Source organism: Oryzias latipes, chromosome 4, assembly GCF_002234675.1.
Source record: "Oryzias latipes chromosome 4, ASM223467v1".
Taxonomy (NCBI): Eukaryota; Metazoa; Chordata; class Actinopteri; order Beloniformes; family Adrianichthyidae; genus Oryzias; species Oryzias latipes.
Window position 1 is genome coordinate 17863578 of NC_019862.2, and position 17970 is coordinate 17881547.

Sequence of the window (17970 nt, forward strand, 5' to 3'; positions counted from 1 at the left end):
AAACAAACCTGTCAGTGTGTGTTTTGATGGAGATCCTGTTGGGGTTGCAGGTGCCCCAGGCCTCCGGCACCCAGCACTGTGTCCTAAAAACAGGCTGCTCCAGTCTGAAGGAGTGGGCGTGCTGCCACTACAGTACTCTCACTGCTATTTCAGGATGGCTTCTCACCTCTGGGACACTCTGGTGACTTTAGATGTTCTAAAGGAACACTGCCCTTTGATCTAGAGATGGAACATCTAACAAAAGTCACTGACCATGATTCTGAGTTAAAGAGTTAATGTGATGAAAAAATTCCTCTAAAAAAAGTTTCTTTTGTATTTTTTACTTGAGAATTATTTGAATACACCACAGAACACAAGACGGAAGCTATAAATTTAAGGTGCGGGCTAAGTTCACAAAAACTGCCAGTTCATCATTTAACTTTTAGTCTTCAACACACAACTGCTGAGTTGTGCTGTTATTTTGTGCATCCCATATTTTCTTGTATCTATAGGGTGTTACCAGGCTGCAGTTTGTCCATTATTAATGCTGTGTTAAAGAGGCAGCAGATGGAGACAATAAAGAAAAGCAGTTTCTCAGACCATGCTGCAAAATGCTCGTTGGGTGTATCATAATTTAGATGGCATAAATATGGACACACAGTTCAATAAATGTTTCTAAAGGGTCACAAACCAAACAAAAACTATCTCAACTGAGTTGATATTGACACAAAACTGTGATCCGTACTCATTATAATAGTGATTATTTCGCAAATAAAAACATTAAAGAAAAACAGTAATTATCTAATATTACAAAAATACTCAAAAGAGTGACTTTTAACAACGACCCTTACACATATAACAGATAATACACACACACACACACACACACACACATATATATGTATGTGTGTGTGTTTGTGTGTATTGCAGCAATTACACATTTTTCCTTCTTCAGTGAAACATTTTCCTTATTATATTATAGTTAATGTTCATTTATATAGTTTTAAGAATAAAGATAATTTTCCAACATTTGACTGTAGAAGATCATATTAAATGTGGGTTAAATGTTTTTTTTCTGACCTACATTAAGCAACCAGACTAAACATTTCCAGTTTGATTCACGGATGAGCTTGTTACCCTTATGGCTTTATTAATTATTCAGTTTAGTACAAAACTTTTACTTTGTCTTGTATTGAAGCCAAATCTTGTTTTAAATTAGTCAATTACTAAAGTAAAGATTAATGGGTTTAAACCAATAGAGTCCACACTCCTTGTTTCATGAAGGGGTATCGCCCCCTGGTGGCCCTTTAGTAGATATTGTTTGCATCCTTCAAGTTAACTTTCTACAGCAATAAAAAAAAAATAGAAGTCTTTATATCCAACAGTTTAACTTATTTAATTGCCTAATAATGTTTAATATAATATTCTTGGAACTACAATTTTTGCAAGATAACCTCTAAACTACTAGATGTACCATATTTTTATTCAAATGCAAAACAGGCTGTTTTCAAGCATCATACACTTTTGCAATAACTGTCTGCTTATGTGTAAACCTAAATTGTGTTATTAAAACGTAAGACCTGCTTACAAATCCTTTAAACTCACTTTTTTTTGGCTAAATCATCTCACAGAGCTGAGCAAACCCACAGAGTATATATGTTTTTGTTTCTGATTGTTTCATTTTAATAACCAAACCAAAGACATGATTTAGTCATCGATGAGACATCTTCTTCCGTCAGTTTTAAAGGATCAGCTAAAATTCACTGTGGGGCTCCTGTAGTTTTAGGTTGCTGTGAAAAAGACTCACACTTGTTTTAAGACTGTTTAGTATCTGCCTTTCTGGTTGATGCATGCAGGAGTTTTTAAAGATTAAAACAGCGATTTGTTTGTTTTACATCTGAGTTATTTACATGTATATATGTGTGTGTTTTTGTTAGAGTTGTGTACAATCTAATGTAACTTCTGTCAAAACTGTAAATTATCTGCAAAAACCTCAAGTCTTACAGAAGATTTGGTGAATTTTTCCTCCAAAGTTTCTTCAATGTCATTTTTAAAAATACAAAAGGTTTTTGCAAGATGCTTTTTGTGCAGCCGCTTAATAGTGTGTAATGTTTGTCGTGACTAATACTGCACTGTTTCAGCTGCTAACAAACCCATTTGTACAGTGAGCTCCATATGCTATTTCTTATTAAATCTGTTTTTTTAATCCTCTTGGTTAGATGACTAATAAAAAATCCCTGCATATTTAGATTCAACCCCTTATTGATCAAATATTTAAATGCATTAAATGTATGTGGCTCACTGTATGAATGATAGTATTGCCATGCGTAACAACTTAACTAATATTTCGGCGCCTGTGTTTGCTGCTGCATTCACTCAGTGTATTACACATTGTAGTGTGTAAGTGCTACCGCACTACAACTACACCACCATGATGTCTTTTTTGACTTTTGACACTTCTCTATGGCACATTTATTTATCTGTTCAGCTCACTATTGTGTGTTCAACATGTCCAAACCTGTTGAACCCTGCTGAGTCCCGATAACTGCATTGTCCCACACTTTCTGTGTCTAAAAACATCTTTCAGCGCTTGGTGAAAAGATGTTGGTGATTTTACAATCTCTGCCTTGAGTTGTTGAAAAGGAAAACAAAGGCAATGAAAATTCTTCAGCCTATCCTGCTGCCCCTCTACTAGTCTTAACCCCCAGACATGTCCCTTGTCCTAAAACTTTTGAAGATCTATATTATATTTTAAACCCATGTTTAAACCATGTTTAGATCATTTCCTTGAGAGGAATAGATCAATATTTACAAATTTAAAGAAAGTCATAGCAAGTTAAATTATTTTGGATTATTAGCAGTTTTGTTTTAAGTAATATATTTGAATAATCCCTCCCTAAATTTAGAAATAACTGTATGTTTTGGTGGAAATTTAAAACTAACTTGGCTTTTGTTTGGTACGGGTGGGGTTTGATCCTAATATGAGCATGAGAAAGGCAAAGATTCTAAACCATCGTGTCCCTGTGTTGTCCTAACTGTGTATCATTTTGACTTATAGGGTATCTTTGTTACTAGGGTACAGCATGACGGGCCTGCTGCCCCCGCCCTTCAGCCTGGAGACAAAATAGTGCAGGTAAATTCCTCTTATTACTTACATACATGGCAAAAAGAGGCAGGACATTGAGTTGGACAAAAGGGAGTCTTCTGCAGTTAATTTGTTCTGTACAGTCAGCTTTAGTATTAAGCTAGCGCCAGTTCACTTGACGCTATGACACTGCAGTTGCAAAGCTGATCACTTGCAAGTCAATAAGACTGTAAAAGACTAAACATTTTCCTGCTTTATTTTCTGCCTCTGTGTTTTTAACATCTAGAAAACAAGCATGATCCCCTCTTTTCTTACCTCTCACTCTTTCTGTCTTCATCCTCTAAACTTACAAACCCGAATAAAACACGAGAGGAAAACTAAAGACAAGCGTGCAAAGTCTTTTTGACTGCACCATTGACTGTTTATGAGAACTGAGCTGAGTGACAAACAGGAAGTACCAACTGGCTCCAAGAAGCCAAAATTCCATAGACTTCTGATGAGAAATAAACAGCTGTTACTCATTCTATTTGTCAGAATTACCATTCTTGCTCTACCACCTGTTTTTATGTGTTTTTACTTATCCTTTTTTTTTTTTTTACATAATATTTTATCTGTATTGCAAATTGTCCACGTTATGAACTAACCATGCCTCAGCACAAGCATGTGGTGTCTTCTGGCCCCCACGTTAACCGTTCAAAATGTTTGATTAACAGATTCTAAAAGTAGTAGGCATGCAGACTTCCAACAAGGTCACTCCTGATTGGCGACTTGGACAAATCACTGCTTACTGACGTTATCTTGTTCCAACATGTCGGCGTTCATATTGAGAAAAATGGTGACTGAATTGACTTCATTTCATTAGCGCCGGAAGTAACCCATTTTCTATGGGTGAAGTCACACTCCTCAGTCCAGTTCTCATATACAGTCAATGGCTGTCTCATAACATACCAGATTTATATTCAATAAAAAGCAAGCCTTCAGTTAATCACATTGGATAAGATCAATAAATACGGCATTTCTGGATCGCTACAAAGTTTGAAAGAGTCATTGTAAAGAGTCATTAAATGGATGGAGCAGCCATCATAGAAAGGCAAGACATGTACTATTACATTATGGAAAATAATGGGCTATGATAAGCAGTCTTAACATGGAACAGGGAGGCTGGGCTAATAGACATCAAAAAAGACATTCTGCATTTCCCCAGAATTTTTTTTACTTATACTTACTATTACTTTTACTTACTATTTTACTTGCAGTTACTTTGATTCAGCCGGTAAAGTTTCATCTAAATTAGAAATGACACTGGCGTCTTACAGAAAGTTTTAAAACAGTGTGCAAGAAGCATTGTGAAGTTACAATTCTCTGATTTTTGACGTTTAAATAAAAAGTAATGTCTAAAATTAGCCAAAGGGATGAAAAATGTACGGCTTGACTAAAGTCAAGGTTCAGGCCTTTCGCAATAGACAAATTCAGGCCAGGTCAGAGGGGCATGATGTATGCACAGGTGAGACCATAGATAGATGGTTATAATTATGCAAATGTAAATAGGGTTCACTAATCTGCTATTGCTGAGTTAGCTAAAGTTGTGTTCAAAAGCATCAACTTAGAACTTGTAAAATATGATAAAAGCGTAAATGAGACCGCAGAAAAATAAGAAGGTAAATAACAGTGGGTTGATGCTTGTTATCTGAGCATTTGGGTCCATGACCCGAATGTTAGGACAGTTAATCAAGCAGATCCCGTAAATAACATCATAGACTTGTCTTAAAGAAAATACTGTTGAATTGCAACAGTACATAGAATTATTGTTTGCTTTCAGACTTAAGAAAATTTCTCATTAAAACAGAATTCAATGCACATTTGTATTAGATTCCAGTAGATTGTGAATGTACAAAGACGCATTATGAGTCATACAGATTGGTAGCAAGAGAAATGTGTAGCTCTTAGCATTATATTACCGGTGTAACAATTAATCTACTTAAACGATTTATCAATTTATAGTCCTACGATCCAACCAGATCAATAGATCCAAGATGTTAATCAAATCAAATTAACCTATACTATTTTGAAAATCGTTTCAAAAAATACCATTTAAATCGAGACATGGTAAGTTTATTTTACTATAACGTAAAAACAATCAAGTGCATCACAGCAGACAACACATGTGATGGCAGCAAAAAAGGATTAAGCCATCATTACAGTCCAGTCTGTTGAAACACTGAATTTTGCAAAGACGTGACCATACATTGTGGAAGAATGTACTAATAATGTTCTGTTTGTATTATATTTATTCGGAAAAACATCACAGTGGACTGAACTTTGTGAAACTAAAATGGAAATGGGTCTACCATTAATTCTTGTTTTCTTGTTTGTTTACATATTTACTTTACACTTGATTCTCTTATAAGAAATACAAGGAATCTGGAAAACAATTTTTGTTTTATTTTGGCTAAGGATTACCTGGATAGATTTTAGTTAATGAAACAGATGAAATTGAATCATTCTAAAAGGAACCAATGTCGACTATGAATCGTATTAGCAACCAGTAATTATGATATGAACAAAACCGTTAAAAGAAATCTTTACACCCCTAATATGGATTTTGCTGCACTTTTCATTTGGAAAAAAAATAAAACATTTAGACCTAAAAGAAGTGTGATGGAGCTTCAATGATGGACATTTAAACCTATACTCTCTGTCATGTGTCATGATGCTCATATTTCCTTCTCTTTTCTGTTTCTTTTGATCTCCTCTCAAAGATGTACGGTTTAGCTGAATGAAGTCATCTTAAAGCCGTTTTTTTTGTCTTTACTCGTTCTCTTTCTATGGCATGACTGTGTAGCTCCTCCTCTTCTCTCTCTTTTCCCCAACAGTGATGTGTTACTGAGATAATGATGGCAGTGACCCTCCATCCTTCCACAAACACTCACACATAAACATGTGTATGGAAAAAAAAACTGCAGCAAGCATGCATACATACATGAGCTTACACACATGCTGCTGACTGTGCTGCGTGTTTGCCTTGCAGGCTAACGGACATAGTTTTTTACACATGGAACATGAGACAGCCGTCTCTCTGCTGAAGAGTTTCCAACGGACGGTCGACTTGGTGATTCTGAGAGACAGCAGCATGCGCCAGAAATAGTTTTTATAAAAAACAAACAAATGCAGCAACGCTTCTCTTTTAATTGCCATCCTACGTCACTCCACCTGCCCTCCTGCCGGATGCTCGTGGAACTGAGAAATGAGCCGCCTTTAGTACCTTTTTAATGGAAAACACACATTTATTTGCCATTTGCTGGACCAAAGGCAAATACCAGTGCCAAATGTACCATAGGAAACATATCGGCTCTTCTGTCTGCCGCTGGTCAGGGACCTGATCCACGGCTGGATGGACTACAAGAAGATTCTACACCTTTGAGTTTCTACAGGGCTGCTGCAGTTACTAATTTGATCAATTATTCTGCTGAGTTTTTTTTCTGTTTTGTTGCTTGTAGTTTGCTTTTATCCCCCAACTGCCTATCTTGTAGATTTTAAACTGTTTATATTTGTAGCACCTTGTTCACGTTTTTTATTTTTGTGTTTCTTGTGTTTTTTCATTTGTTTCCTTGGGACACTCTCTTTACGCTGTCTTCTTTTTGCAGCTTACGTTTTGCCTCCATTGTACAGAAACTGGAAACTTTAGACTTTCTGCCTTGTGTTCTTGTACAGAGATTCAGCGTTCCAGAGCTGCATTCTCAAACAGGCCTGAAGAGAGCTCTAAATGTTTATGATTACGATAATTATTGTTGATAAACTATATTCTGAACTCATTCCTGTGATTGTACAGGGAATATTTCTCCAAATGGATGCTTTTTTAAAGTATTAACTATTTTACCTGTATAGAAGACACCTTTCTTTTTTTTTCATGACTGCAACTTGTCTCATGTTTCAAAACATGTTGCTTGCACAGCTGTGGTAAAAAGAGCTAAAGCAATATTTCCGAAGCTCCATCTTTTGAGCTTTTCAGCAGAGCCTAACTTGTCCTGCAGTGCCATCTATTGAGCAAGTCATGTAAATGTTTACACACACATGCATTCACACACAGACACACACATACTGCCATTCACATGAAGGAACAGGGACTCAGCTGAAGACGTCTAGAATACATAATGACATCTACTCTAAATTCAGTTTGATTGCAAGGTGCAGATTCCATTCTATCATAAAACAAAGACCAGTAATAATATCTGTGCCATTTTCTGAAGCCCTGTCTCTTGTTTTTCTCAGATCACTTTGATGACTTAGCCTTTTTCTAATGGCCTTTAGATTTTATAAAAACAGAAGGATTTAGTTGCCGAAGCTTAATGTCTTAGAAAAATTCCTTTGCCACTAGATTCCGTTTTTGCGTGGTAAGAACATCAGTTTAACTCTTTTTGGCTCAGATCTGATCCGTCAACAGGGAAAGTTACAAGACTGCTTTAGTAAGGATGGCCACTAGTTTTAATGTGCTGCTGCTGTGTCGTCATAAAGTTTTCCCTTCCCGTCCTAACCTCTGGCCTTCTTGTGGAATGTAACATGAGAAGTCTCCGCAAGAATCGGCAAGGAATGAGGTCCACTTTTTTGTTACTGTAAGTCTGCACTGATTTAGATATTCACCTCTTCAGGAAAAGATCTGATCTGTGTCAAAAGACATTTTAGTTACACTTGAACTCCTTATAATGTTTAAATAAAAGTAGAGAAGCTTATTGGAACTATGTGTGCATGGAGGTGTAAATGCTGTGAATGACTTTGAGGGAGTTAATGAGTTTTTTTCAGTTAGATGTTAAGCAGGGCTTTGGAAAACAAGGGCAGACTCAGACGTAGAAGTGTATGTGTCAGGGGTGGGTTTTGACCAAAGAGTGATGGTCTGACTAGAGAAGTTCTATTGACAAGGCAGAGAGATTAGAAAAAAAGAACAAAAAAGTTCATTTTCTGTCTTTATATAAATGCAACACCTGTCTTGAAGACATTTTATGCTGGCTACCTTTGTTTTTGTGCCGTATAAGATCTAATGTTCCAGGCGAATCACTGTCTTTTTGCTTTTACGCAACACTCTGTGCCCATTTTGTGTCAATCCTCTTCCGTTAATTCAGCATTAAAGGACACAAAATGGCACAAATGAATTATGTGGTTGAGAGGCTGAACAACAGGCATCCTCCCATCCCAGTTTAGACTTTGAAATGTAAAAGATATAATGGCAGGAGAAAAAAAAGTTTGATAATTATTTTTTACTACACGTTTCAGGCAATTCTTTATAAATATATTGATATACCTTAGCTTTGCTCCAAAATTGTGATATTTTATAAAGACACTTGTAACAAAGTTATGGATGTACACACAAGATGACTGGAAAAACTACACCTGTACTATCCAAAACTGTAAAAAATGTATTTCTACTGTAATTGTGAATTTGTGTTATACAAATATATATTATATATATATGTATATGAACATAAAAATGGTCATTTTCTATGTGTTTAAGCAAGATGAAAAGCTGAACAAATGAGAACGGTGTCACTGTACAATAGCTGCGAATGACTCGAACGGACTCATGTTGATTGTGAATGTACCCATGCTTTCTGCAGCCACCACACCCACCCGACTCGAATGCTGCTTCTTCTGCTGTGTGACAAAAGTACTTTGACCTCTGAGGAGACAGACGCTGTCGAGTTTACGTTTTTTTGGACAAAAGATTTTAGTGATGGTGTATTCAAATTATTTATTTATTTATTGATGGATTGATTTGAGTTCCTGATTTATTTGCACATGCAAGTGGAAATCCTTTCTTGTTTTAAGTATCGATGCAGAGAAATGTAATTGCAGAAAAATATATAATATATACAATGTGTTTAGGATGCATTTTGCAGATACTATCTGTACATACTATTTAAGATACGGTTTTTACGAAAAAAAAAAATATCTGTATAAAATTGAAAAAAATGCTGTGCAACAATTATACTGGAGCCATTTTGGGCTTTGGGACGTACCACTTTTTTCAGTATATAAGAAGTGTTTTGAATAATGTATTAAAGTCTCTATTGTACAAATAATAAAATGTCACTATTGGTATTGGGTGCCTGTTTTGGTGCATGTGTTTGCTCTAGTGTTCACATTTGTGTAGTGGGAGAAATCAAAAGCAAGTTTGAAGGAAATGAAAAGAGAACCTTAGGAATGAGAGGAATGATTAAAAAATGGAAAAGGAGAAAACTGAGCTCAAATACATGAAACAGGAACAGAGAAGGAAAGGAAACAATTTGGTGGGGCTTGAAGGGGGAAAAAGGTTCCATGGGTAAAAGTGGAGGAAGAAAAATTCAAAAGAAAATGTGGAATCAGACAAAAATTAAAAACAAATAAAGCAACTAAAGGAAGCAGGGAGAACAGACACCCAATACATGTTCGCATCCACGTGTATTTAAATCAACAGAACCTCTCATCCCAGCAGATGCTCTTTTGTCTCTCCAGCCATTAGTTTAACAGGTCAGGCTCTTCTTCATCCCTCCTAATCTATCCATCACATCTCCTTTGACACTTATCTGAGCTGCGGATCACAGGAGACACCACAGCCTCTAAATAAATGCCTCTGAAGTTTTACCGTGAAGTTATAACATCCTGAACATGAGGTAAGTCTTTAGATTCGATTTGTTCCTCTCAACCACTTGTCATTTAAAGAATGCTTTCACTTAGATTTTAGATTTATTTTTTTGGGATTTATTTTTATGTATTCATGTATCCCTTGTGCTATATAGGCACTTTAACATTGGGAGGTGGATCATCTAGACCCACTACACAGTGCTCTGAACCTTTTTTCCTTTATGATTTGTGATCTTCACTGGTGTCCATGGATTACATGAAATCTTTCCACCTTTATCCACCTTGGTCATGGTAGGGAGAACACATCAATGTAAGGGTGGGGTCATAGGATAGCACAAGGGTTATTGGGCCAATAAATCAACCACTGCCAGTTTAAAATCTGTTATAAGAGCAGTTCAGTTATTAGTTCACATATGAAAGGTTTGAGTTTAAAACAAAGCTATTATTAAAACTTTTTTAAAAGTTTCTGAGAGAAACCTTTTTTAAAAAGACAAACGCAGCATGCCTCAGGTTTTTAAAGATAAAAAAAGAAAAGTGTATTATTGACAGTGGGTTAAGTTTTTACAAAAATGTTTAATTTGGTTAAATGTTCTGTGGAATATTTCCACAAACAGTGTGTTGATTTTATTTATATAAATCTTTTTTAGACTGAATTGCTAAATTAAAGATAAATGAAATAAAATAAAATACAAATAAATGTTGGTATCTCTACTGAGGAATGTAAAAGTCAAATATTAAATTTCACTAAGAAGTATTTCCTTATAAAAAGCTTTTCTGAGATGAAGAGTCAGCTCGGTGCTTACAACACCAAAGATGAGCCACTGTAAGGAGACTACAAAAAAAAACAACAGTAGGTGATGAAATAAGTCATTTTCCAATTACTGAATATTTCACAATGTTGTGAAACTTTGCTGCTGTATCTCATGGCTCATAATAGGGCTTGGTATCATTGCCAAAGTATTAACTAGATTACAATTATAATTCGATTTTTGTTTCAAAATAGTTTTTTTATACAAATATGAATAGGGTAAAACTTCTTTTTTTCCTGACTAGATTTTGTTGTTCAACTTTTTCGACATTTCCCATCAAGGCTTACCACAGCCCATCAGATTTCACTGATTAGCACATTTAGCTTGGCAGAGAGTTCTACGCCAGATGCCCTTCATGGCACAACCATGTGTTTTATCCTGGCTGGGGACTGGCACAGGGAGGCCCAGACCCCCTATGAAGGCAGCAGCATGAAGGGGCTTGCCTAAGGACCCACACAGGATTCAGCTCATCAAGCCTCCTGGAAAACGAACTCTGGTTTCCGATGCACCAGTCCTGCACACAGCCAACAGAATCATCCAACCGCCTTTTACCTCAGAAATTCTTACCTTCAAAGTAGCAAAAATAACTTTTTTCTTCCTCAAACAAAACCGAAGAGACAACCTTAAAGTAAAAAAAGCTATTTGAATCTGAATCTATATTGCATTTTTTAAGTGAAGATCTGTTCATTTTCATTTGAAGAATTGAGAAAAGATAATTAAATGTTTTAAACCTTGTCACAGCTTACTTTTTTTCAAAGGAGATTCATATTTGTTTATTCTTTTAAAAGAGATTTAAAAACATGCTTATATTAAATTTATTATGTGAGTCTCGTTGACAAAAATCAACATTAAGATAATTCACATCTAATTACTTAATTTTTCCGAATAAAACATGTATTTAAAGCATATTGTCCCAGGTCTGATGCCTTTTTCAACTTCTCTTTAACCTCTACTTTTATGTAGACAAAATTATAACTAATTTCCTTTTTTTTTTTAAGTCTGAATAGTACCAGTTCTCACTGTTCTGCTGCTACCAGTATCCTCTGCAAAACAAGAGTTACTGTTGGAACAGACCCACAGCGTACAATAGGGCTTAACATCAGGCGGCCAGAATGACGTCCTTTTGTTCCTTTTCCTCTTCCCTCTGCATTTCACAGCCGGCTCTCTATAAAAATGATACTTCTGTGAGCTGATGGACCAACCCACTTGCACAATCATGCATGGATTTCTCCCCACACAGAATCATACATTACGCCTGTATGCATAAGAGATTCACAGGGTAGAAGGGGGTGATTTTCTGCACACACCAAAGCAGTCAATAAGCTCTTATGACAAGATCGATAGCAATACCACAGACCATGCCCTGTATTCAGCTGCTGTCTGCATATGTGTGGTAAGCTAATGAAGTGATGAGCACTGCACAACTATCAAGCCTGCAGGCACACGTTGTGTCAAACATTTATGTATTAGCTGTCTATTGTAACCAAATGTGCAGTGCATCATCAAATATTTTCAATACTCAAATTAATGACTAAATAATAACAAAAGGACATGACAGGAATCCACTTTTTCATCAGAGTTTGGTGGAAAATCAATGCTAGTATTCACTCTGTTCAACCACAATATATATATATGTCTGGGACGCACCTAATTTACTCCAGATTTAATAGTCTTGGAACAACGTTTTTTGGTTTTTCTATTGTTTTTAAAAGTACTTTGCTAAAAAGCTCAAAAATTGATATTACTGACACAAAACGCATGCAAAACAATATGTATACTTGAACAAATGGTGGTTTCTCCATCTGGTGTTAGGGCCTGAAGGTCTTTTCATTGACCTTTTTTGTTGAGTGATTTATTGTTTTGTTTCCCCAAAAAAATACTACAAACACTGGTGGTTTGGATGGCCAAAAAGACCTGATGAGCTTAAGAATGAATCTATGAAAATTTCTGCATTCACTGTATGATCTTTCCATCAAGATATTTTTTAGTAATGTATTCTGTTAAACATTTTGGTAGAGCTTCTTTGAAACTGTGAGTGTGCTTATTCAGATGCAGAGAAATTTTACATTTTAAATGGAATAATGTGGCACATCAATGCAATGTAGACATTGCCCTGGAGAGGAAAATTTTTCAATATGGATTAAACTGTTGGATTTGGAATATTTAGGCCAATGTGAAAGGGTTCCCTTAAATGAAGAGTTGTTGGTTTTGAAAGAAGTGAATTTGCAATATAATATTTTTATAATGTTTTTGATTTGTTGTAGTAAGAGTGCTTGTATACACCTTTCTGTTTTACTTTATGGATATAGAATGACTACTTCCACCGTCAAATTGGACAGCTTCATAATCTCAGGAAAGTGCCGTCTGAGTCAGTGAAATATTGACACCCTGTGTGGAACCAGAAGAGCAGGTCCTTAAAAAGTCATAGGATTGCAACCAAACTTTTGGTTTGGGGAATTCCAGTCACCGATTCATCTTGCTTGTTGTTACATTTACCGTAGGTTGTTTGGTTACCAAAACTCTTGTCAGATGTTATAAAACCATATTAAACTGTTTCTTCAATTCAGTGCATTTCTTCCCTCTTTGTATCACATCCACCTTTAGTCTTGCCTGCCCAGATGTGAGCAAAATGTTCAAAGTTCTGCTTGCAAAAGTCACTTTTGTCCTTCTTTTTCCTATTTAAACTAGATTTTAAACAAAAAATGAACCAAAATATGTATTAAATCTTTGCAAGGTTTTGGCAAAAGTTTTACAAATTTAGAACAGTATGGATAAGCCAGATAAAAAAAAGAGATATACATTGTTTACCATAAGGTTCGGATGCCTCCCTGACAGTGTTCCGGGCATGTCCCACTGGGCAGAGGCCCCGGGGAAGACCCCCAGACACGCTATAGAGACAATGTCTCTCAGCTGGCCTGGGAACGTTTTAGGGTCCCCCCAGAGGAGCTGGAGGAAGTGGCTGGGGAGAAGGAAGTCTGGGCATCTTTGCTTAAACCGCTGCCCCCACGACCCGGTCCTGGATGAACGGAAGAAGATTGATTGATGCCATTAAATCTAGACTGGGATAAACCTGTCCAAACTGCCAGGTGGGATTACCCTTGTGACATTTTAATTGAACTATCCCATCATGAGCAGGATGATACAGGAGTGTGACAGCACCCATAATCTGGATGCAAGAGTCAAAAAACAGAGGCCAACAAAAGTGTAATGCAGGGGTGAGATCACTATCTGTAAACCCAAATCTTCCCTGGGCTCTGAGTGGATTATAGGCGTGGATTCCGTGCACACCCTAGAATAGACCAGGCTTTTATCCACAGCGCACAATGTGGCTGTTTAGCATGACAATACCTGCAGGAGACAAGCTTCTTACGCAGACTCTCAGACCGGCTTTGACGGGGTTTGCGAGTGACTGCACCAAGGTGTGCAAAAGCGGTGGGACCGGTTGGACAACGCTTTGACAACTGAATGAAGAAGCGGAGAACTAGTTTGACCAAGCAAACGCAGGAAGAGTTAAAGTGAAAGAGAGGGGGAGTAACAAAAAGAGAGAGAGAGAGAGAGAGAGAGAGAAAACATTCAGGCGTAACACACAGCAGCTCCGGGTGCCAAGTCCACTCACCGCACTTTCGACTGATAGTGGACGGCATTTGACAAGATAAAGTTGGTCTTCGACGGAGAAGCGACTTGTTGTTGGCTGCTGTGGCGACAGCTCCGCTGTGTCCCAGTGGAGGCAGGCTGTGGCGGGACAGACAGACCCACACATCTGTAACGACTCACGCTCCGACTAGCACGGCGACACACGACCAGGACGGCGCGTGCCACTATGCCCGTGCGGCAGAAAGGTGAGCCAACTGAGAAAGAAATAGATTTTAACACCCTTATTTGTCACTATTCATCAAGTGTGTTTTTTAGTATTATTAAATAGAATTTAATTTGTAGTAAAACGACCTCGACTTTTGATTTGGAGTTTATTTTCTACCAAATTAAGTTAAGTCCAAGTTAACGACTTAAAAGTGAACTAATGAACCTGTATTTATATTTTTTGAACGGTGAGACAACGGTTAGCAACTTTCACGTGTTTATTTGTTTTCTTTTTATTGTTTCTAAACGGTATTGTACTGTTTAGCGTCATTACTGTAAGCTGTAGGTCAACAAATGATCAATATTTTCTCAGCGCACACGCGACAGTCCGGGCAGAAAAGTTGCACTGGTGACACAGTTAGTGTCTGGAGAAGCTTCCGGTTTGATCAGCTGTTCCGAGCAACTCCACGTTTTCCTCTGGAAACCCCGCTGACCTTATGGCTCTCAGCATAAACGTGTCAGATGAGCTTAAAACAAAATAAGTATATACTAAAACTAAATCTAATCATTGTCTTATGGCATTTCTTGAATAAAATTCAGATAATCATTGAATGAGATCTTCATCTGACTAGGTCAGATATCTACTTTTAAGAATTTGAATTGAAAGAATTATTTCTCCCAAGTAATCAGATTTCTTTCTGTGATGTTCTTTTTTCTTTTTTCAGCCAAAAATGGGTAAAACATTGAAGAACATAACAGTGAATGCTGGTCACAGTATGGGTGAAAAAAACTTTAGGGGAAGATGCTTGCTGCTAGAAAAGAATATTGTAGTTTTCTCTTTATGGAATATGACCAAACCTCTGTTGAACTCTGTAGCCTTTTTTTGTAGACCGAAGATCTCAGTAGGACAACTCAGAGTCAGTCATTTAAAAATAAATAAATAAATAAATAAATAAAATAAGATCACATCAAAGAAAAGAAAACAAAAAGTCTAAGTTTCTGTGTACACACAAACTTTGAATGAGTATAACAATATTAGAACAGGCACGTCCAAAGTCTGGCCGCAAAGTGAGGCTGCAAATCAGCATTTTCTAAAAACTTAGTGTATGATTTTTTTGATTGTGATTAGCTAAATAAGGTTTCAAGGAATTTTAAACCTTTTGCAACAATTCAATTTTATTTTATGTATATAGCCCATTATTACAACAATAGTCATCTGAATTGGGCTTCAGACCGGTAATTGTATAAGGAGATGAAACCAGTCATAAAATTCCCTCCTTCTTGGTATCTTGCAAGCCCCGTGACACTTTCTAGCTCCTTTCTAAAATGTAAATAAAAAAAGAAAAGAAAAGAAGGTTGACAGCGAGGACTGCAGATTTCAGGACAAGTGGACATTGGAGTAATTTTTTCAGTGAAAAACATCTGTGTCTGAGATTACACCAAGCTAACTGGTGCATTGTCATTAAATATATATACAGTAATTTTGATTGAAAAAAAGTATTTACCTGTTTTTCTGTTTTACACAAAGAAAATAGAAACGCTATAAAATTTCTATTTATTAGGTCAGTAGCATTTAGAATTGTAAGGGTTTAAAGAATGAGGGCCGAATGGTCACCAAAGTTAAAGTTAAAGTCCCATAATCTTTGAATATTAAATTTGTCCATGTAAACACATCAGATCTGATTATTTTAGTCATCTGATTTTTTTCTAAGCTATTCGATATTTTAGTTCTGTAATGTTGCTCAATGACACAGGTGTTATCAATCTGCTGATAATTATAACCTTAGCACTGACCAAAACTGCAATTGGTTAATTGCTAATTACATGTTTTTTTAAGCTCAAGATTGCTTCAGGAACGTTTTAAGAGCTCATCAATTTTTCATAATTCTTATGTTGCAATAAGATGCTCAGCGAGCGCTGGAGCTGCTCCAGCAGTATCGACTCAAACTGGACCAGAGGCAGAAGGAGCAGTCCCGGAGCAAGCAGGGCCCCGTGGAGGAGGACCAGCAGCTGCAGCAGTCTCTTGACAGAGTTATTAATGTGTTCCAGAGTCAGCTCTTTAAGGCTCTTCTTGGTAAGAAAAAACTGCACCATTCCAAACACACTTTTTGGTTTTCCGAATCAACGGTAATGAAGATAAACTCTTGAAAGCACGTTTTATGAGCTCCCAGAGTTTAAATCAGCATGGGTAGGTAAAGGGTTAACACAATTCAATATCAAATCAATTCTGAACTGTGGATTAACCCAACTAATAAAAGGGAATGCACATGGCTGAATTCAGCACATTTGTGTTGACCTTTAACTATATCCGAGTTGCAGATCAGTTGTCTTGTATTTAGAAAGGGAAGACATCAGTAATAAATAACGTTTTGGATGCATGTCTGTAAGCAGATTTTTGCTGGATCAGTGGGCTTACACGCTTGCTGACAGGAGGCGCTCTGGCCACATGACAAGTAGTTACTGGTAACCATTAAATGCATGTCTGAACACAGATAAAGGTGTCAGATTAGCTTTCAAGGAAAGTCATCACATGAAGCCCTCTTTAGAGTCTGAGCACACACTGACAGAATGTGCAGCCGTTTATAAACTCTGTTTATGTGCAGTTATGAACAGTAGGTTTTTGTTGACCGCTGTTCCTTAAAACATTCTGCCTGGAAATGTTTCAGTATGAAGGCAAACTGGTTAGGTTCCCATCCCACCTGCTCCAGGCATCAGAAACCTGACCTCCTGGTGGAATGTTATTTACCATGATTGTGTGTATGGATCCATGTTCAGTGAACATGAGGCAAAGTTTCCATTGACTTTGCCCTTTAAGTTCTTTCAGGGTGTTAAGGTTGTACATTGAAACTGTTTTATTTTGACACAATTTTTTGCTTCTCTGGTGTAGTGATGACATAACTCATCCGTCATTCACAATTGTTTTCCGATGCTTCTTTCTCACCGGGCTAGGAAACGCCCGTTCGATCGACCGGTTCCAATAAAGACTCAATGTAAACCTGCACATATGCAAGTTTTTGGACTTCCGCGTTCAAAACTCTCTGGTTCACGTGTCGCTACGCAAGTTTTTTAGTTAGTTTCTGGGCTCTACATACAAGACGCACAGCTGAACATGTAACCAGTTGAACTTTGACCAAGGTAGCATCCTTTTGAAAACATGAAAGTGCCAACCGTTTTTAAAGGGGATCATGAAGAAGAAATTAATAATTGTGGTTTGCGCCCGGCTGGAATTATATGACACCAAGTCTTTCGTGTATAAGAATTAAGGTGTGAAAGAAAAAAACTTGGAGCACAATTCATGAGATTTGCACCGCTTTGACATTTTGCACTAAGCCTCTTCCAACTGAGAGTACGTGCGCTAGTATCGGGTTGTGACCGATCTGTGTGAACGCTGTATGCTAAAAGCGCGTTTAAAAACCTCCGTTCAGTAAGTTTATGAACATGCCAAACATGCCAGGGGTGTACGTAGCCTAATGGTGTGCATTACATGCCAAACATTTCTGCAATTTCCTTTGACTTAATAGTTTAGAACCCAAAAACAACAACTTTTTATTTTATTTTAACTTTTTCATTTTCCCCCCCACTTACTTGCTCTTATATGTGTCATTCAAAAAGGCAGAATATGTTATGATTTAGTGCTGGGAGTGCATGTTAGAAGAGGGAAGTAAGACTTTTACTGTAACAGTAACA

At 37.0% G+C, this 17970-nt stretch overlaps 2 protein-coding genes across 15 annotated transcripts in view; both read left to right on the forward strand.

Annotated features, from left to right (window-relative positions):
• The window catches only part of lrrc7 (leucine rich repeat containing 7), a 125067-nt gene extending 115913 nt beyond the window's left edge, over positions 1-9154 (forward strand). For 7 of the 11 annotated variants that reach the window (XM_020702499.2, XM_020702497.2, XM_020702498.2 and 4 more), the window contains 2 exons: positions 3038-3112; positions 6093-9154. In XM_020702499.2, the coding sequence (XP_020558158.1) occupies positions 3038-3112; positions 6093-6209 (192 nt within the window). In that variant the 3' untranslated portion in view covers positions 6210-9154. Of the gene's footprint in view, positions 1-3037; positions 3113-5937 lie in introns of all 11 variants that reach the window. The other 4 variants (XM_020702504.2, XM_020702502.2, XM_020702500.2 and 1 more) reach the window with 3 other exon arrangements.
• A 4772-nt stretch (positions 9155-13926) lies between these two features.
• Positions 13927-17970, forward strand: part of LOC101171070 (discs large homolog 1-like protein) — a 99117-nt gene continuing 95073 nt past the window's right edge. For 2 of the 4 annotated variants that reach the window (XM_020702506.2, XM_020702507.2), the window contains exons 1-2: positions 13929-14324; positions 16187-16357. In XM_020702506.2, the coding sequence (XP_020558165.1) occupies positions 14306-14324; positions 16187-16357 (190 nt within the window). In that variant the 5' untranslated portion in view covers positions 13929-14305. Of the gene's footprint in view, positions 14325-16186; positions 16358-17970 lie in introns of all 4 variants that reach the window. The other 2 variants (XM_011474174.3, XM_011474175.3) reach the window with 2 other exon arrangements.